The sequence below is a fragment of the Camelus dromedarius genome, chromosome X, assembly GCF_036321535.1.
Source record: "Camelus dromedarius isolate mCamDro1 chromosome X, mCamDro1.pat, whole genome shotgun sequence".
NCBI lineage: Eukaryota > Metazoa > Chordata > Mammalia > Artiodactyla > Camelidae > Camelus > Camelus dromedarius.
The window spans coordinates 59,964,026-59,985,207 of NC_087472.1; the positions used below are offsets into that span (position 1 = coordinate 59,964,026).

The window sequence follows — 21,182 nt, forward strand, 5'->3', positions numbered from 1 at the left end:
CCAATCAAGGTGTCAGCCTCCAGGAAAGCTCATGTAGATGGACACACTTGGAATGTCCGCCACCAGCTTTTATGTCCCCTGAGTGAGCCACAGCCGTCCTTCCACATCCCCAGGAGACCCTCTGAATCCAGCAGGCAGGTCTGGCCAGGTTCCTATGAAAACACGGCCTCTGCCCTTGGACATGGTGCACATGAGTTTCTGTGTATGCTTCTCAAGTGAATGGAGTCTCCGTTTCCCCCAGTCCCGTGGAGCTCTCAGAGCCAAGCTCCCCGGCCTTCAAAACCAGATGTCCTGAGGTCTCCTTCTCTTCTCAATGCCAGGACCTGAGCTGGAGAGCCTGACGTGGGGCTTAGAGCTCTCACTCCTGTGGGACTTGTAGGATACAAAATTAATACACAGAAAACTGTTGCATTTCTATACACTAACAATGGATGATCAGAAAAAGAAATTAAGGAAACAATCTCATTTATATTGAATCACAAAGAATAAAATACCTAGGAATAAATCTAACTAAGGTGGTAAAAGACATGTACTCAGAAAACTAAGACACTGATGAAAGTAATCAAAGATGACACATATAGGTGGAAAGATATACTGTGTTCATGGACTGGAAGAATTAATAGTTAAAATGGCCATATTACTCAAGGCAATATACAGATTTAATGCAATCCCTATCAAAATACCCATGGTATTTTTCACAGAACTAGAACAAATAATTTTAAAATTTGTATGGAAACACAAAAGACCCTGAACAGCCAGAACAGTCTTACAAAAGAAGATCAGAACTGGAGGAATCACACTCCCTGACTTCAGTACAAAGCTGCTACAGTAATCAAAACAGTATGGTACTGGCACAAAAGCAGACACATAGGTCAGTGGAACAAAATAGAGAGCCCAGAAATAAACTCACGCACTTATGGTCAACTAATCTATGACAAAAGAGACAAAAATATACAATGGAGAAAAGACTGTCTGTTCAGTAAGTGGTGCTGGAAAAACTGGACAGCTACATGTAAAAGAATGAAATTAGAACATTCTCTAACATCATATAAAAAATGCAAAATGGATTAAATACCTAAATGTAAGACCAGAAACCATGAAACTCCGAGAACATAGGCAGAACATTCTTGGAGATAAATCATAGCAATATTTTTTGGACCTTTCACCAAAGGCAAAGGAAATAAAAGCAAAAATAAACAAATGGGACCTAATTAAACTTAAAAGCTTTTGCACAGCAAAGGAAACCGTTGACAAAACAAAAAGACAACCTACTGAATGGGAAAAAATATTTGCAAGTGACATGACCAATAAGAGGTTAATATCCAAAATATATAAACAACTCATACAACTCAATATCAAAAAAACTCACAAACCTGATCCAAAATGGGCAGAAGACCTGAATAGACATTTTTCCAAAGAGGACATACAGATAGTTAACAGATGCTCTACACTGCTAATCATCAGAGAAATGCAAATCAAAACCACAATGAGATATCACCTCTTACCTGTCAGAATGGCTAACATCAAAGAGACAACAAATAACAAGTGTTGGTGAGGATATGGAGAAAAGGGAACCCTCGCTGTTGGTGGGAATGTAAATTGGTGCAGCCACTGTGGAAAACAGTATGGAAATGCCTCAAAAAACTAAAAATACTTAACTACCATATGATCCAAAGAAAATTAAAACACCAATTTGAAAAGATATATGCTATATTTATAGCAGCATTATTTACAATAGTGAAGATATAGAAGCAAGCTAAGTGTCCATCAACAAATGAATGGATAAAGAAGATATGGTGTGTGTGTATATATATATATATATATATATATATATATATATATATATATATACACAATGGAATACTGCTCATGCATAAAAAAGAATGAAATTTTGCCATTTGCAACAACAAGGAGGGACTTGGAGGGTATTATGCTTAGTGAAATAAGTCAGAGAAAGACAAATACTGTATGTTATCACTTACATGTGGAATCTAAAAAAAATAACAAAAGAATGAATATTTTTAAAAAACATAAAAAGACTCACAGATACAGAGAACAAACTAGTGGTTACCAATGGGGAGAGGGAATGGGGAAGGGGGAGGGGATTAAGAGGTATAAACTACTATGTATAAAATAAATAAGTACAATGCCATTTGCAGCAACATGGATGGACCTAGAGATCATCATTCTGAGTGAAGTAAGCCAGAAAGAGAAAAAAAAAATACCACATATCACCCATATATGGTATCTTTAAAAAAAAAAAAAGGGACACTATGAACTCATCTACAAAACAGAAACAGACTCGCAAACTTAGTAAACAATCTTATGGTTACTGGGGAAAGAGGGTGGGAGGGGATAAATTTGGCAGTTTGAGATTTACAAATGTTAGCCACTGTATATAAAAATAATTTTTTTAAAGTTTCTTTTGTATAGCACAGAGAACTATGTTCAATATCTTATAACAACTTTAAATGGAAAAAATATGAAAACAAATATATGTATGTATATGCATGACTGGGATGTTGTGCTATACACCAGAGATAGACACATTGTAATTGTCTGTACTTCAATAAAAATTAATTAATTAATCAATTAATTAAGTTAAAAATAAATAAGTACAAGAATATATTGTAAAACACAGGAAATATAGCCAATATTTTACAACTTTAAATGGAGTTATAATCTATAAAAATTTTGAATCACTATGTTATACACCTGAAACTAATATAATATTGTGAATCAACTATACCTTAGTTTTTAAAAATTGTTAATAGTTGGCAAGGATGTTGGGAAACAGACCCTCATGTATACTGTTGGTGGGTTTATAAATTAATACATCCTCTTTGGAAGGCAATTTGGCAAAATCTATTAAAATTAATAATACACATATTTCTCCTAGCACTTACACATCTAGGAGTTATCCTGCTCATATACATATTGGCAAAGATGCATGAATAAACATATGCACTGCAGTAGTGTTGTAGTAACAAAAGACTAAAAACCATTTAAATATCTATCAATAGAGGATTTATTAACTACATTATGATATATCCATAAAATGGAAGTTAATTTTAAGAAAGTAGAATTCTACACAGCAAGGAAAAAGAACAAACTACTGATATATTCAACATAGATGAAGCTCACAGACAATGTTGAATGAAAGTCGGAAGCAAAGAGTACAAACTCTGTATGATTCCATTTATATGAAATTCAAACACAGGCAAAACTAATCTATGACCATAGAAGTCAGAAAGTGGTTAATCTTGGGAGTGGATAATGACTGAGAGGGGGCTCATGGAGCTAGCCTCTGCAGTGCTGGAAATGTTCTGTATTTTGCCCTAGGGGTTGGTTTTACAGATGTATACATATGTAAAAATGTATACTTCATATTTGTACATTTTACTATGTTATACTTCAATCAATGAAAAAAAAAAAGAAATGAAGTGGGTTATATACTGATACAGAGTGAATGTCAAGATATATTTTAAGTATGTGTGGAGATACATACATATCTTTATCCGTACCCATATATATGGTGCACTGGCAGAAAGCAGAAGAAACAATGAGTAACTAAAACTCTACTGGGTAATTGCTGGAGCAGACTTTTGCTCTGAAGTCATCTGGTCCCTGGTGGCCTACAGCCTAAGTTTTAAAAGCCTCATGTTTACAGGTGGTATCTAATTAGAGTTCAGGCAAAGAACAGAGAAAACAGTGGAGCAGCAGTATTTGAAGAATAATAGCTGAGAACTGATGAAAAATGTCAGTCTTCAAAACTCAGGAATCCCAAACAGGAAAAAGAAAACAAAGAAAGAAATCCCCACCCAGACACATTGTAATTAAACTTCAGAACATCAAAGAGAAGATCTTAAAAAGACCAAGATACTCTGTGTCTACTTATAGAAGTATACAACATTACGTATCACATATTCTTGCCCCCCAACAATAGAGGAGAAAAACCTAAATCTAATCAAGCATCTAGACTTAATCAATATTCAGGAAATACAAGGAATAGGGGAAAACCACCACAGGGATGCAATTACTAAAATCCATTTTATGTAAAGTGCTATAGGAAAACCATTCTGTTTTTTCAACAAATAAATCCTATGGGAGGATAAAAAAGGGAGAGAAGGAAGGGGCACCTATAGATTAATAGATTTAAGGAACATATCAACCAATTGCAGTGTATAGTCAGTATTTTTTAATGTTTTATTTATTTATTTATTGTTTGGTTTTTTGTTTTTGTTTTAGCGGGGAGATAATTAGGTTTGTTTGTTTGTTTGTTTGAAGGGAGGTACTGAGGATTGAACCCAGGACCTTGCGCATGCTAACCATGCTGTATATCACTGAGCTATACCCTCCCCTCTAATCTGTATTTGGATACCGATTCAAACAAACTAAAAATAAACACACACTTATGAGACAATCAGGAAAATTTGAACAATGACTGTACATTTGATGATATTAAAGAACTGTTAATTATTTAGAGGTGGTAGTTTTGTTGTAATGCTATGAAAAGTCCTTATGTTTTAGAGATATATACCAAAATAGTTATGGATGAGATAAAATAACACAATGTCCGATATTTGCTTCAGAATAAACTTGATGTGTGGGTAGGGGAGCAGGGATTAGTGGAATATAGATGAAACAAGATTGGCCATGAGTTAATAATCACTGAAACTAGGTGACAGGTACGTGGGAATTCAGTATACTGTTTTCTTTACTCTTGTATGTTTGAAATTTTCTATAATGAAAGCAGGGGGAAAAAACCCAAAAGAAAAGACAGATTGATTACCTATAAAGAAATGACTGAAAGCTGATCTATCAACAAAAAAAATCAGGATTTAGAATTGTGTTTATAGTATGCCACTATTTGTATAAAAATAACATATTCACACATATGCTTATATTTGCATTGATTTATCCCTGGTAGTTCACGTAAAAATTGCTACTAGGAATTGCCTCTCAGTAAGGGAACTACAAAACTGGGGAATACAAATGGGCAACTCTCACATAACCTTTGGCACTATTTGAATTTTTTATCCTGTGCTTGTATACCTTAAAGATATTTTCTCAGTAGGCTAGGGACAGGAGAATTTTATAACTCGATAAAGAATATAGAAAAAAACTGCAATCATCATACTCAGTAGAGAAATACTAGTGGCATTCACCTTAAAGTCAGAACAAAAACAAGAATATTCACCTGATTACACAACTGTTACTGAACATTGCCCTGCAGGTTCTAGTCAAAACATTAAGACAAAAGAAAATGAAAGTTATAAATGTTGTAAAGGAAGAGTCATAAAATGCCCTTGTTTATATATGATATACAGACAGTCTAAGAGAATGAACTGAGATACTATTAAAGTTAAACAGAAAAAGAGTTTAATTTTTAAATTAGTAACTTCTCTCTATAAAAACAGTATCCAATTAGAACACAGAACGGGAGAAAAAAGTCCCATTCACAGCAGTGAAAACAAATTATAGGAATAAACCTAACAAGAACCATACAAAATATTTACATGAATAAAATTACAAAACACTACTGAAGACTGTAAGTATGAAGATTTGACAAATGGATAGATGTACAATATTTCTGAATAAGAAGATTCATAATTGAAAACAAATGTTCAAATAAGTATAAATTCCTATAATAATCTCATTAGGATTTGGGAGGAAAGGGAAGGAGTACTAAATAAATTGGTTCTGAAGTTCACCTGGAAGGACATATTAAAAAGAGCCAAAAAACTTAAAAGATAGAAATGAAGGAAGACTTATTTAATAGATTATCAATTTATTAAATAAAGCTGTGATATGTTTCAAGAATAGATAAATATATCAATAGAACTGAACAGAGAGAATTTAGTATATGACAAACATAGCATTTCAAATCCCTTCTGAGGCACTACTAAAAGTATACTAAAATAATATATAAAATATGTACAAACCCCAAAGGACAAAAAGTTCTGGGGGTTCTCTAGATGCAGGGAAGCCATTTGAGACATGGTAACTGAAATAGTAGTTGGGAAGAAATTTTGGTATAGTACAGAGAAGGATACAGATGAGAAGGTGACATTTTACCAATAAAACCATGGAAAGGCTCCAAGATCCAAGACACCAGGCACAGCAGAAGATCGGCATGACATATGGGGCTGAAAACAGAGTTTAATTGAAATTCTGTACATGAATATAGTCATCACCCCTTATCCGCAGGGAATATTTTCCGAGACCCCTAGTGGATGCCTGAAATCACGGATAGTACCAAACAAACCCTATATACATATACTATGCTTTTTTCCTATACATACATATCTATGATAAAGTTTAACTTATAAATTAGGCACAGTAAGAAAATATCTGAATTGTCAGCATCTACTCTTGCACTTTGGGGCCATTATTAAGCAAAAGGCTTACTTGGACACGAGCACTGCGACACTGAGACAGTTGGTCTGATAACCTCCAGGATAGCTACTAGTGACTAATAGGGGGGTAGTGTATACAGCATGGATAAGCTGGACAAAGGGAAACTGAAACCGTGGACAGTGAAACCATGGATAAGGGGGACCACTGTATTAAGTAAAAATATGCTTACCCTTTCCTGTAACCAGAGGAAATACAAGATAAAAATGAGATACCATTATTTGCACATCTGGTTGGTAAAAATTATTTTTTAATTGATAACATAAAGTATTGATGAGTGTATTGGGGAAACTGGTACCTCATACCCTGTTGGGTGGCCATGTAAAATTGAAACAGCCTTTGTGGCGGGAAATTGAGCAATATCTATTAACATTTTAGATGTATAAGGATGTATATACCTTCTTCCCAGCAATCCCACTTCTAGGAATCTATCCTCAAGAAATATTAGCACAAATATTCAAAGATACATGTACAATGATTTTCATTGCTGCATAATTTGTAATAACAGAAAATTGGAAACAACCTAACTGCCCACCAATAAGGAAATAGCTAAATAAATCATGGCATATCCATACAATAAAGTACTATGCAGCACAAGAAAGAACGTCAGAGATCTATATACATTGACATGGAAATATCTTCAAGGACTTTATCTTCAGTAAAGTCATATGCTTAATGATTAAGTAAGTTATAGAAAAATATTATAGAATGATTCCAAGTTGGCCAAAAAGAAAAAAACAAACTTCTCCATATGTATGTAGGTATCTGCTCAAACTTAGTGTCTCTACATGTTATATGCTTATCTCTGTTTGTAAATGCATAGAAAACGTTTGTAAGGATACACACCAAACAGCTAACAGTGACTTTCTCTGAAGAACAAATTTAAGGGTTCAAAATATTGTATTTTCCATTTCATTCACTTCTGCAAGTTTTTTTATTTCTTAAAGATGAAGGAAAATCATACCTATAAGTTGAATGTTTAAGTGTCAGATTGATGCAGATAATACTCAAATCTATCTTCAGTGCCGACTTGTCTCATGAACTCCAGTTTTGCATTGACAATTAACTGCCTGCCAGCATTTCCATTTGTATGCTTTGCCGTCATTTCAAACTCATACCTAAAATAAAATTCACTATGAGAATATTCAAATAATTTTAGTTCTAGTTCCTGGTTTTCCTATTTCTGTTAAAAGCACTAGCCTTCTACCTGTTACTTAAGCTTGAAGCCTTGGAGTGGTTATCTTATACCCTTCCCTCCCCTGTTAGAAGAAAAAAAATCAAGTCCAAGGTTTTTTTATTCTTTTTAAATAATATCTTACATGTCTCTTTCCTGTCTTTCTTTGCCACCCAAATTCAGGCCCTTCATTCAACAAACACTTATTGAGTGTATATTATATATGTGCTAGGCAGTTTTAGGTGCTGGGAATAGTGCAGGAAGACCTATATGCTAGTGAAAGAGAAATAACATACAAGTAAAAAATAATTACACAATAATGTTGTTAGCATTTATAATGCTTATCCTGTGCCAGGCACTGTGATAAATTCTTTAGATATGTTAATTCATTTAATACTCCCAATGACCCCATGATACAGGCATTATTAATCCTATTCTGTAGTTGGGGAAACTGAAGTCCATACCTCCTGAGTAGTTTAAGGTCAGAGAGTTAGTAAGTAGTCAAGATTTGAACCCAGGCAGCCTGATGGTATAGTTTGTCCTCTTAACTGTTATGCTATATTGCTTCTCATGTAAGGAAACCTCAGTTGATGAAAGGGCTTTGGAGAAAATCAAACAGGGTAATATGATAGTAACTTGGATAGTTACGTGCCAATTTGGAGAAGATGGTCAAGAAAGGCCTCTCTGAGAGGTGAATTGTTTATGGAAGAACTCAAGTTTGACCTGTGAAGTTGCTCACTCTGCATTTTGCTAATTGCATAGGCATCGTACAGTTTCTATGTCTGTATTTCCTGCAATTGGCAGCTGGACCCAAAGGCTAGATCAAACTCAGGCTCCATCCCTTTTGTATGACTATAGGATAGACATAATGTCTGATGTCTGTTTATAATCTGAGAAGCTGTTGATGCTTACTACCTCTATCTATTTATTGTGGATTGCAAAATGGTGATATTCTACCTTTATTTCTTTTTATTCATTGTACTAGTTTTGGAAAAAGACATATCCCCTAATCTACTATTTTGTTACCTAGTTTATCTAGGAAAGGCAGGATAAGTGCTTGCTTCTCTCCCTTTATTGATGAATTTTTGAGATTGTGAATTGTTTCCATATCATGAGTGGTGATATTTGAGCTGAGACGTGAATGACAAAAAAGAGCCAGCTACTCAAAGACCTGGAGGAAGACTATTCCTGGCAGGGGGAGCAGATAGTACACAGGCACTGAGGAAGGAGTGAACTGCTTAAGTTTAAGGAACACAGAAGACCAGCAATGGCCACATTATTTTTACTCCTACCTTTGTTATGGACTGAATGTTTGTGTACCCCTAAAATTCATACATCGAAATGCCATCCCCCCATGTGATGGTATTAGGAGGTGGGGCTTTGGGAAGGTAATTAGGATTGGATGAGGTCACGAATGGGATTAGTGCCCTTATAAGAGTCATGAGAGAGTTTGTGCTTCCTCTCTCTGCTCTCCACCTGGTAGAGGTCCCTTGCCAGATCTTGACTCTGCTGGCACCCTGATCTCAGATTTCCAGCCTCTAGAACTGTGAGAAATAAATTTCTGTTGTTTATAAGCCACCCAGCCTATGGTACTTTGCTCACAGCAGCCTGAACTGACTAAGACATATCTCTTAAACCTATTATTCTCTCCTCCATTCTTATTAACCCACACCCACTTAGTCTGGGGTCTCATCTTTCTCCCCTGGCCCACTGCAATTCTCTTCAATTGGGTGCGCTGCCTCCAAGCCTCTATCTCTTCCACCTTAGTCAATTAACTTCTTACTCACAAAAAGCTTTCAATTCGGTGTATAATTTTTTTTGGTGAGAATGCATCCATAATTTTATTAATAGATGTTATTGGCAAAAGAAGATCGATTTAATGGAGGGAGGTGTTTGCTAGAAAGTATCGCTGGACATCAGAGAGCACAGGCTTTGTAGTTAAATCTGGATTTGAGTCCCAGCTCTGACACCTGACAGCTGTGTGACCTAGGGAAAACTATGTAACCTCCCTGAAGCTCAGTTTCCTCATCTATTAAAAAAAATAATCCTTTAATACACTGTTGTGAGAATTAAGTGAAAATATATATCCTCATTTGAGATATATGTACATATAATATAGAAATATAGATCAGAAAATATGTGTATGTATACACATATTTTATTACAGTGCTTAGATCATAGTAAAGGTTTAATAAAGAGTAGTTTAATTTTTTTATTCCCCTTCCCACCATGTATCTTGCAGAAGTTCTAGTTTTGGTGATGAATTCCACCTGTTTAAACGTCAGTCATTGCTAAGAGCTGTCCTAGAGCCATCTGAGAAGATCCAAAACCTAAGGACCCAACTGGGATCTTAGAAGAGGAGCTTGATACCACACCCCTCTAGCCCAGCAGAGTCTCTTTGAAAAGCCTGCCTGGGAACCAGCGAGGCCCTTGGTTGATCAGTGATATCTCACATTGATTTAATGCTTTTCCAAACCACTTTTAGTCTCTGATCACCTCATCCCTAACCTCAGCGGGATCTCTAGAGGTACTTTACCTCTCACTTCATCCAGATCAGTAATTATCTCCCAGTTACACCAGATTCAGTGTTACTGACTCTGGGACCCCTGCCTTTCTGCTCCTGAAGTCCCAGAACACTGCCAGAGGGAGAACCAAGCAGACCAATATAAATTCACACTGTCCAATTTCAACTTGGCCCTTGCAGCTGCTCAGCAACCCTTCTATTTGTCTCATACATTCCCTGGCACTCTCCCCCTGGAGGCTGTTCCAGACCTTCCTCTTTTTCCCCAAACCACAAATTCCAATCTCCCTGCCTCTACTTCCACAGATTTCACATTAGATACTTTCATCAGATTAACTGTCCCTCCTGCAACAAATCAATAATATCTTTCTCCCTTTCAACCCTGTCCTCTAGCCGTCCAATTCCCTTCCTGGGAAAACAATCAACGTTCTTGATCTCTTATTTATCCTTTCAGAGATATTTTATGACTCTACCAGCAAAAATATGGAAAAGAGGGAACTTGCACTGGTCATTAATGATATGTAGGATTTTGATAAATGGAGAGAATGGAGATGATATTCCAAGCAGAGGAAACATTCTGGGCAAAGGCACAGAGGTGGAAATGAATAAGATATATTTAGAAAATAGGGTATAGCAAGTAGAGTAATCCCCTGAGAAATAATCCCAGCTGCCGCCTCAAGTGCTTCCTCTCCTTTTCTAGTTCTGACTTCAGCCTGATCATTGCTTCCCTGACTGTCCTGCTCTACATACCAGCAGAGTAGAAATCTGACACTACATGGCCCCTCACCCATCCTCTCTTGCCTGGACCTCCGTTACTATTTATTGAGCTTTGACCCCAACCATCTGTTTCAGTCCTGCTAAAGAGGTCCTAGCTCCTTCCTGAGTCACTCTCCGGGCCAGACAGCTTCCACTTCTTTGATCACATGGACAATTTCCCCACAACACTGAAAATAGGTCAATGAATATAGAGTATGCATTGTACAGACATTATTGGTCTTACCAATACATACAACAAACAGAGGTCAACGAAACATGTTAATCTATACAACAGAGATGTAATTGGCAAAATCCAGACTGTGAAACTCTACTGAAAAACAACCCAACTTCCTCAACAAATAATTGTAAGGATAAAAAAAAAGACGAGGGGCAACTTTCAGTTTAAAAGTGATATATAATACATATCCACCAATCACAATGTGTGGACTTTATTTGGATACTAATTCAAACAAAAAAGCTGTAAAAAATTCTTCTGACATTTTTGAAAGTATTGGAAATTTAAATACTGACTTGGTATTTGATGATATTAAGGAAATATTGCTTTATTTTATTTGTGCTAATGGTATTACAATTATGCTTTTTTAAAAAGAACCCTTACCTTTTAAAGATATATACTGAAATATTTAGGTATGGAATGATGTCGTATCTGGGATTTGCTCCCAAATATTATGGGGTGGAGGAAATAGATGAAACAGGAGTGTCTAAGAACCAATACAAGTTGAAGCTGAGTGTTTGGTAAATGGGGATTCATTATACTATTCTGTCTACTTTTGTACATGTTTTAAATTCTCCATTAAACAGTTTTTTAAAATGTTGTTGAATTGTCAAGCATCTGATGAAAGTGCGTGTACTAGTCTGAAGGAGTGGAACAGGAGGAGCTGGAATTTGAGAAGAGGAAGGTCTGGAACAGCCTCCATGGGGAGTGTGCCAGGGAATGTATGAGACAAATAGAAGGGTTGCTGAGCAGCTGCAAGGGCCAAGTTGAAATTGGACAGTGTGAATTTATATTGGTCTGCTTGGTTCTCCCTCTGGCAGTGTTCTGGGACTTCAGGAGCAGAAAGGCAGGGGTCCCAGAGTCAGTAACACTGAATCTGGTGTAACTGGGAGATAATTACTGATCTGGATGAAGTGAGAGGTAAAGTACCTCTAGAGATCCCGCTGAGGTTAGGGATGAGGTGATCAGAGACTAAAAGTGGTTTGGAAAAGCATTAAATCAATGTGAGATATCACTGATCAACCAAGGGCCTCGCTGGTTCCCAGGCAGGCTTTTCAAAGAGACTCTGCTGGGCTAGAGGGGTGTGGTATCAAGTTCCTCTTCTAAGATCCCAGTTGGGTCCTTAGGTTTTGGATCTTCTCAGATGGCTCTAGGACAACGACTGAGGTTCTAATCAGTAGCTGTGTGACCTCAAGCAAGCTATTTCTTTCTCTAAGCCTTGGTTTCCTCATCTATAAGAATTTGGGATAATAATGCCTACCTCACAGAGCAGGTGTGTGGATTAAGTAAAATAATGTGGGTAGAAGTGCCCTGCACAGTGGCATTCTATACATGATACTTTACTCCCTCAGCAGGTGAATACAATTTTCCTTAATCCTGAAGTTGATGCAATGGTATGGTAAATATGTTATCACTTTATAGAGTAGCAAACCTGACAGTCAAGAAAATCCTATTTTCTTACTGAAATAAAAAAGTGAATATTAGAGATGGGATTTTTTTCCCTTCTTCTCTGAGGGAAAACAAAAACAAAAACACCCCAACCTTCCCAATAGGCTGAGGTGCAAGCTTTTGGTGAAGAGAAAGAGCAGTAGTAGTGGTACTAATAATAGCAAACACTTATATAGTACTCACTATATGCCAGACACTGTTCTAAATCTGCATTAGCTATTATTATTATAATACACAGATCTGGACCTCAAAGGAAAGATATGGCCTAGAGATAAAAATGTGTGAGTCATTGCATGTAGGTGGTATTTGACGTCATGGGCCTAACTGAAAGTGTCTAGAAGGGAGTTATATACATGCAGACCAAGCCTAGACTGAGTCCTGAGGAACTTCATCACTGGAATGCCAGGTAGAAGAGGAGGAGCCTGTAAAGTAGACTGAAAGGAATGGTCAGAGAAGTAGGAAGACAACCAAGAGGAGTGGTGAGTCATAGAAGCCAATGTAGGAAATGTAGTTCAAGAAAGAAACCATCACGAATGTCAAATTTTGTTTGAGAGATCAAGTGAGATGAGGACTAAAAGTATCCATTGGATTTAGTGACTTGGTGGCCAATGGAGACCTTACCACCACAGATTGAGGGGGTTGGAAGTCAGATTGAAGTATGCTGTGAACGGAGTAGGAAGAAGGAAATGGAAAAAGAGGGGTTATTTCAAGAAATTTGGTTATAAAGGTAAGTAGGGAGTTAAACAGTAGCTGGAGAGGGATGTGAAGTCAAGAGAAATTGTTTTTTTAAGATTGGAGAAACTGGAGCATGTTTAAATGTCAATGAAAATACCCAATGAGAGGGAAAGGTTGAACAAGCAGGAAAGAGAAAGGATAATTAATAGTATAAAACAGACTCATAAACATAGAATACAAACTTGTGGTTGCCAAAGGGGGTGGGGGGGGGTGGGAAGGGACAGACTGGGAGTTCAAAATGTAGAATAGATAAACAAGATTATACTGTATAGCACAGGGAAATATATACAAGATCTTATGGTAGCTCTCAGTGAAAAAACAAAGTGACAATGAATATATGTATGTTCATGCATAACTGAAAAATTGTGCTCTACACTGGAATTCGACACAACATTGTAAAATGACTATTACTCAATAAAAAAAAGTTAAAAAAATAGTATAAGGTTTCTGGGAAGGTGTGAAGGGATGGGATACAAAGCACAGTGGAAAGAAATGAGAAGTACAAAAGGAGGTAGGGAGAGGATTTGTGCTATTGTGAACAAATATGTAGATTTGATGGTGGGAAGTGGGGGATTAAATGAGATAATACATGCAAAGCATTTAGCATAGTGACTGGCAGGTTAGTTTGTATCAGAAGTGGTAGTTGTGGTTATTGTTATTGTTGTCGTTAATAATGTTATACACCTGTTTGAAACTTTCTTACATTCTGGACTTTGGGCTATGTAAAATGAGCTAGCACATTACTTTACTAATGCTGCAAATTTGAAGTTTTCTATACCAAGTTTATATCCAACAAGCGTTACTTGAACTTTTTGATTCCTCACCTCCATCCTCTCCAGGAATTCTGAGTAGTTGCTGGTCCCCTGATTTTGATAAGATAGAAAAAAATTTGGACATTTAAAATTAGTGCACTTTATGCACTCTCCTATATACATTTTACACTTCTACATTTAAAAAAAATGTCCTCCAAAGCCCCTATTGATGTTAACTCACCCGTGGAAAAATGACATTAAAAGTAAGCTGTTGCCAGGATTAGAAAGGATCTGAAGGGTTTGGTTCAAGGGGGAAACTTGATTTGCTCTTCAAATCCACAGAATGAGAGCAGAGAGCTGATCCAGAATTGTTGAATATCCTGGAGGTCCAGGAAATCCCTTTACCTCTGATCAAACTTCTCTGCAAGGTGGAGGTCATACCTTTGGATGCATTCCCTAATATCCCCTTATCTTACCTCAATCTCCAAATCCTTAGCTATGCTATGCTGTGATCCCTCATCTTTGCTGCCCATGTCCACTCTCCCACCCTCATTTCACTCCTAGCTCCCAGTGAAACCTTATGTTCCTTGAATCTGACCTGGGAGGAGAGGGGGCTATGAAAAATACTTAAGACCATCTGAGGCTTGGTGAGCTTCCTAGTTTGATGTTTCTTGGAGGTTGAATCTCCCAGGTTCTTGGCCACCCTGTTGAGGGAGTAAATCTGACTCAAGGGAGACTCAAAAAAGAGACATCACTCCTCTGATTAAGAATCTACAGTTAAAAAGAAAAGGTCTAGAAATTGACACAACATTGTAAACTGACTATAACTCACTAAAATAAAATTTAAAAAAAGAAATGGTTTATTGTGCTTTTTAAACTCTCTTTTAAATCCTTGATCTAGAATTTTAAGCTCCTCCCAATCCAACCACACTCCACTTAACTTTTTTGTTCCCTCCCCTAAACATACCCTCTGATATGTTAGCAGTGGTTACAAGCAGCAAAAGGACTAAGCTTGGAGAGATTCTGAAGAGAAGCATTTACTTCTTCACTGAGTCTTTTACAGTGACAATGTATTGTTTTTGAAATTTAAAACAAAACACAAAAAGTAAAATAAAACACCTTCCTACCCAAGCTTGGCTCCCTCTACTCTTCCATACCTATCCAAATGTCTCATTCTTCAAATTTCCATTCAAAATGCATTTCTTAACCCTCACAGTTATGGTTAATTGATTTTCAACTAGGGTGCCAAGGCAATTCAATGAGGACAGAATAGTCTTTTCCACAAATGGTGCTGAGACAATTGGATATCCATATGCAAAATGTAAATAAAGTTGGACCCCTACTTCATACCACATACAAAAACTAACTCAAGAAGGATCAAAGACCTAAATGTAAGGTCTTTGAAACTGTAAAACTCTTAGTAGAAAACATAGGAGTAAATTTTCATGATCTTGGCATGGTTTCATGACATTAGGCAATGGTTTCTGGGATATGACATCAAAAACACAAGCAACCAAAGGAAAAACAGATAAATTAGACTTCATAAAAATGAAAAACTTTTGTGTATCAAAGGACACCATCAAGGAAGTGGAAAGACAACACACAGAATGGGAGAAAATATTTGTAAATCATATATCTGAAAAGAGAGTTGTCTCCAGAATACATTTTTTAAAAAACAACCTTTTACAACTCAGTAAAAAGAAAAACAACCCAATTAACAAATGTGCAAAGGATCTGAATAGATATTTCTCCAAATAAAATACACAAATGTCCCATAAGCACTTGTCAAGATGCTCAGCATCATAAGCCATTAGGGAAAAGCAAATTAAAACCACAGTGAGATTCCACTTCACACCTGCTAGATGGCGACAAAAAAAAAAAAAAAAAAAAAGACAAACAACAAGTGTTATCCAGGATGTGGAGAAATTGGAACCCTCTTACACTGCTGGTGGGAATGTAAAATGGTGCAGCCTCTTTGGAAAACATACTGGCAGTCAGTCAAAAGGTTAAAAGTTACCACCTGACCCAGAAATTACACTCCTAGGTATATATCCAAGAGAAATGAAAACATGTCAACGTAAAAACTGGAACATGAATGTTCATAGGAGCATTATTCATAATAGCCAAAAAGTGGAAATGACCCAAATGTACCTCAACTGATGAAGAGATAAACAAAATGTGGTATATCCACACAGTGAAATATTATTTGGCCAAAAAATGGAATGAAGTACTGGTACATGTTATAACATGGATGAACCTTGAAAATATTATCCTAAGTGAAAGATGCCTGTCACAATCAACCACGTATTGTATGATTCCATGGAGGCAGAAGATAGATGAGTGGTTGCCTAGAGCTATGAATTTGGGGTGAAATTATGAAGTGACTCATAATGGGTACAGGGTTTCTTTCTGGAGTGATGAAAACATTCTAAAATTGATTGTGGTTGCATTAAGTCTGAGTATACTGAAAAAAAAAACACTGAATTTTATGCTTTGAATGGGTGAATTGTATGGGATGTGTATTGTATCTCAGTAAAGCTGTAAAAAATGTACTTCTTCCACGGAGCTTTCCCTTTCTACTACAGTCCACATTAATCACTCCATTCTCTCAACTCCTACCATTTTTAAAAACTGTACTGTACAATGTAGCATTCAGTTAAACTACCTGATAATGTTTATTATTATTTCATGGAGAATAGCCTTGACTTGTCAGCCAGACTGTAATTTTCTGGAGAGGAATGAATAAGCCTGTTTCTCAGATACCTCTAAACCACCTAACACATAACTGGGCGCACAGTAAGTACTCAGTAAATACTTGGTGGTTGTGAAGAACAGACTGAATGTGCATGTGCTTGTTTTCACCCATGTGTGTTGAACACACATGGAAGTTGGGGGGAGTGGATATAGTCTTGGATAGTGAGGTGAGAGAACGACACTATGTGAAACTGCAGAATACAAGATTTATTTAAGGGAAAAAACAGCATGGTTTGGACACTTGTTCTCCCCTCCTTCTGCCTCCTGCTGCTCAATGACACCACAGGGCCAACCATATCCTGGTCTCTGAGATCCTAAGGGAGTCACTGAGAGCCTATCTAGACACTTAACTGTCTGGTGTCACTATTCCCCCATCACTTCCTCCTCTTCCTCCTCCTCTGTCCAGCTCAGATCATCATCTGAATCCTCAGATTCTTCCTCATCCATCTCTAACCCAACCCCTGCCTTAGCCTTCTCAGCCAGTGCATCGGGGTGCTCCAGCTGGGCCCAGGATCCTGGGTCAGCCTTGACCAGGGAGATTTCAACCCGAGATGGCATCAAGGAGACAGAGCTCTGCTCCACGTTTATGACCTGAGGAGGAGGGAAAGATAGAGGAACACAGAAGAGAAAATGAGGAAATCCAAGCGATTGGGATCAGGGTGAGGTGGTGATGAATGACAGGGAGAAAAATTTTAAAAGGTAAGGTGGGGGAAAATATAGGGGAGGAATAAGATCATAGGAAGGTAGAGAGGAAAGCAAGGGGAGAGGCGAGGGGGAGGAGAGGGAGAAAGAGAGAGAGAGAGGGAGAGAACATCAAAGCAAATGAAGAGAAAACCTCCACTTTCCCACTACACTCTTTCCCTCAAGACACCCCCTATTCACCCCATCAGCCTCCCCTTCCTATGCCCCCTTATCTTCACTTACCCCCCAGAGCTTCATCTGTGCTTGGAACACACGGTTACCATCAAAGACAATGTGGACGTGAAGCTGAGAGAAAAGAATGACAGGGGTAGTAACAATCCCCGAAGGTCAGAACAAGTCATTGTGACAGAGAAGCAGGCCAGTGGTGTGATCCCTACATCCACAGGTCAGCCAGATACCCCCGACCTAACAGCTCTACCTTCCCCTCACGATAATGGAGCCTACATGTTAACTGCCTACGCCAACTCTGCCTGGAAGGTTATAATATCACCCAATCCACTGGCTGCCCATCCAGCATCAGACATTCCTCACCTCAGTTTGACTGGCCTTCACCCAGTTGAAAGCAGGAAGTGGAATCTGGCCATATACAGTCACCACTACTAAGGAATCTGTCTGGTGCCAATCATGACGGCAAGATGCTGGCAGCTAAAGAGAAGGTGTGACATGTGAGTGGTAAGAATGAACTCTTAACCCAAGAAGAGTTCTCACGGTGTATGTGGAGAAGAGACAGAGAGTCTCCAAAAGATTAACACTGCCTCAAATTGCAAAACCGCTGGGCTGGTGAAGGATAAGGAGCAGACTCTTATTTGGTCCACGAAGAAGGGAAAGAGAGAGAGCTTGGCCATGAGGTACAGGGAGGAGAAATTATTTCTGGAATTGGGTTTGAATCAAGGGTTCAGGAAAGTCAGGACTTACGTGCTTCCCCCAGTCATGTCTACCAACTCTGCATCCTGGCTGTGCCAGGAATGCTCCGAAATCCAGGGTCTGGATGCCACAACAGCTCCAAGACTTCATCCTGAGGTAGGAATAGAATTCATCTAAATATCCTTTCCCCTCCCCATAAGCCACCACTTCCATCTTATGATTAACATTGGGAGAAACCGGTCTCACAGCCCACCCACTCCCCTCCATCACCCCTCATGGAATCGAGGTGCTCCTGGGTGGTAGGTACATGGAGTAGCATCACTCTCTGGGCCTTGGTAAACCTAAGACAGATAAAGGAGAATCAGGAAAAGAATCAGGTCATTTAAAAATGTACCCCGTTCAGCCTCATACCTATACCCAGTCATCTGTCAGGTTTAGCATCTCTCAGTCATATGCTTGAGTCCTCCACAAACTCTCACTTACAGCATCACATCCTGGATTCTGGCAGCTGGCTCCAGTCCGGATCAGGCTACTGTCAAGTCCTGGGCAAAGGAAATAGAGTTAGGAACCTATTCATTTCCTCTACCTTATTGCCACTTTCACTAAATTCCACTCTGTGAAGCCTGTCCTACTAAGCACTCACCTGCTCCGGGTTCTTGGTCTAATTCCTTCTGTTCCAGTGCCATTTCCAGGGCTTGGGATATATTTAGTGGAAGCAGTTTTGGAGGCAACTCTGACCTAGAGGGTATGGGTGGTCTGATTTAGTCCTGACCCACTAACTGTGATCAACGGCTCCAACACTCCCACCAGAGGCAATGGAATCAAAGAAGTCTAGTGAAAGCGGGGCAGGGTTGGAGAAGATGGCTAGCAACCCCACTGCCTTTGTTGCCTGTGGACATGTCAAATCCTTGAACCCCAGGTAATTCCCCAGGGCTTCTCTTGCTCATTTACTCAGTTGCTCTAAATCTAATCACATTTCTCTGCAGAACTGCATCATTTCCTCTTCCTCTTCATCTAATTAATCGCAGACCTCATATGACTTTTCTTGTTACTATTTCCACAAAATTAACTCACTCTTTTCTGCAGCCTCCTAGCTGCCAATATATCCTTTGCTTGATGTAGAACTTATTTTAAAGCTCTTTTCCAAAAAGAAAAAAAAGTCATACTCAACAATCCCCCACATATGATCGCTAAGTACATGTTTGTGAGGGGCTATCTACTGTTGACTCAAAATATCTATCCCATCACCCCATACTACCTTAGAGCAAAGGACATAATTTCCAGACACAAATTTCCCTTAAGGCATAAAATGTACCCCAAACCTTGACACTTGGGTCTCCTCATATCTCTAGTCCCTAGTTCCCAAACCTCAGTGACCCATTAATCACTCCTAGGAAGCTCCATGAAGTAGGAAAAACCCAGGGATCTCCTCTTCTTTACTTGGGCCTCTCCAGGCGCAAAGTCTCTGCTGACTTTGGAATCATATTCGGAGGGTTTTGCTCCTGAAGTGAGCTGCTTGTGGCAGGGCCCTCAGGTTGAGGGGCCTCAGAGAGCTTCTCAGGACAGTGTGGTCCTACAGTACAGCCCTAGTACAGACAAGGAGAGAGGATTAGGGATAGAATCTTTCTATTAGGGGCAGAATCTAAGGAAGTAAAGAATTTACCTTAATGTTTAAGAACTCAGAGAAATCTACAGTTCGCTTCCGGCAGCAGGACCAACCCTGATAACAAGAGACCCAGCTCAGCTTAGATTCCTGGGTGTGCTTCTTTGGGGAAATGCTCTTTCTATCCCCCACCCTTGCCTATTTCTCACCTTAAGTGCATCATGGAAGATTGGGACCCCGGGGTGATGGCAACAGGAATCTGTGGATATCAGTAGAAGGATCAAGGAAAGAAAGGTAACTATATCAAATATCACTTACCTCTTCCCCAGGTTTATATGCTTACGGTTTTTCCGGATGATGCCAGAAACAAACAAAAAACCAGTAAAGAATGAAGCTCACCTAGACCAATTAAATTAGGGCAAGTACACTAAATTTCTTTCTCTGTTCCTTAACAGACTACCCATAGCTTACCACTCCCCCAGCACCCAGAGCCCCTTTGGCAAGGTCAGGATTACTCACCAGGAAGGTTGGTTTTGGGGTCAAAGTGCTGCCCGCAGCCTTTGTTATGACAGAGTAGAGACATGGAGGCGTTGGTAGAATGACTGAAAGGGTATTTCAAGGAGTCTGGCTGCCGAGTGGGGAACACCTCTTAGTCCGGAGGCTTTTAGCTGCCTGGAAGGGCCAGCTGTTTCTATCTTTAGTTCAGGAGGCGTACACCTCCTAACATGGGCAAGGGAACTTCAATTGGCCTCCCCAGCCAATAGGAAAGAGCTCAGGAACATTTTAGCTCTGAGGCTCAAGAAAAAAGGATCAGGCAAAGTAGGACTTGGAACTTGGGTGAGGTCAGCTAACCACTGCTGAGACAGTTTTAGATTTACCATGCCAATTCCAAGCCTCTGACCTACCAGCAGCTGCTCAGAAATGAATACCAATTTTGAGACCCCTCCCAGCATGGTGAGGGTACCCCTATTCCTCCAGCCCATTTTCTTCCTCTTTCAAAGCAGCCACTTTCCTCCTACCCTCATTACTTCTGTCTACCATGAATAGCCCTGGGCCTTTTGTCAATACACTTCAGCCATAGTATGTACCCAACATTCGTGTTTGCCTAGATGGGTGATTAATACTTTAAGCAAATGGTCATAAAGGATTATTCTTACAGCCTTGTGCTCATCCAAGACGGAACTCCCCTCCCTCCCTTTCCCTTCAAAAACAGCACAGAA

At 38.7% G+C, this 21,182-nt stretch overlaps 1 protein-coding gene across 3 annotated transcripts; it reads right to left on the reverse strand.

Moving 5' to 3' along the window:
• Positions 1-5,918: 5,918 nt before the first annotated feature.
• Positions 5,919-21,111, reverse strand: ITGB1BP2 (integrin subunit beta 1 binding protein 2). Of its 3 annotated transcripts, XR_837056.3 has the most exons (13): positions 20,482-21,111; positions 20,172-20,221; positions 20,023-20,079; positions 19,800-19,945; positions 19,003-19,097; positions 18,843-18,901; positions 18,630-18,700; positions 18,411-18,510; positions 18,027-18,140; positions 17,718-17,780; positions 14,112-14,150; positions 7,382-7,535; positions 5,919-6,149 (listed from the first exon to the last, which is right to left on the reverse strand). XR_837056.3 is itself a non-coding variant. In XM_031446419.2 (12 exons), the coding sequence occupies exons 1-12, from the start codon at positions 20,543-20,545 to the stop codon at positions 7,530-7,532; spliced, it is 864 nt and encodes a 287-aa protein (XP_031302279.1). In that variant the 5' UTR covers positions 20,546-21,111; the 3' UTR covers positions 7,218-7,529. The 3 variants fall into 3 exon arrangements, 2 of the variants coding, with proteins under 2 accessions (XP_031302279.1, XP_010977061.1); XM_031446419.2 differs by lacking the exon at positions 5,919-6,149 and having other exon boundaries at positions 7,218-7,535; XM_010978759.3 differs by lacking the exons at positions 5,919-6,149; positions 7,382-7,535; positions 14,112-14,150 and adding an exon at positions 16,983-17,384 and having other exon boundaries at positions 20,482-21,105.
• Between the last annotated feature and the right edge of the window lie 71 nt (positions 21,112-21,182).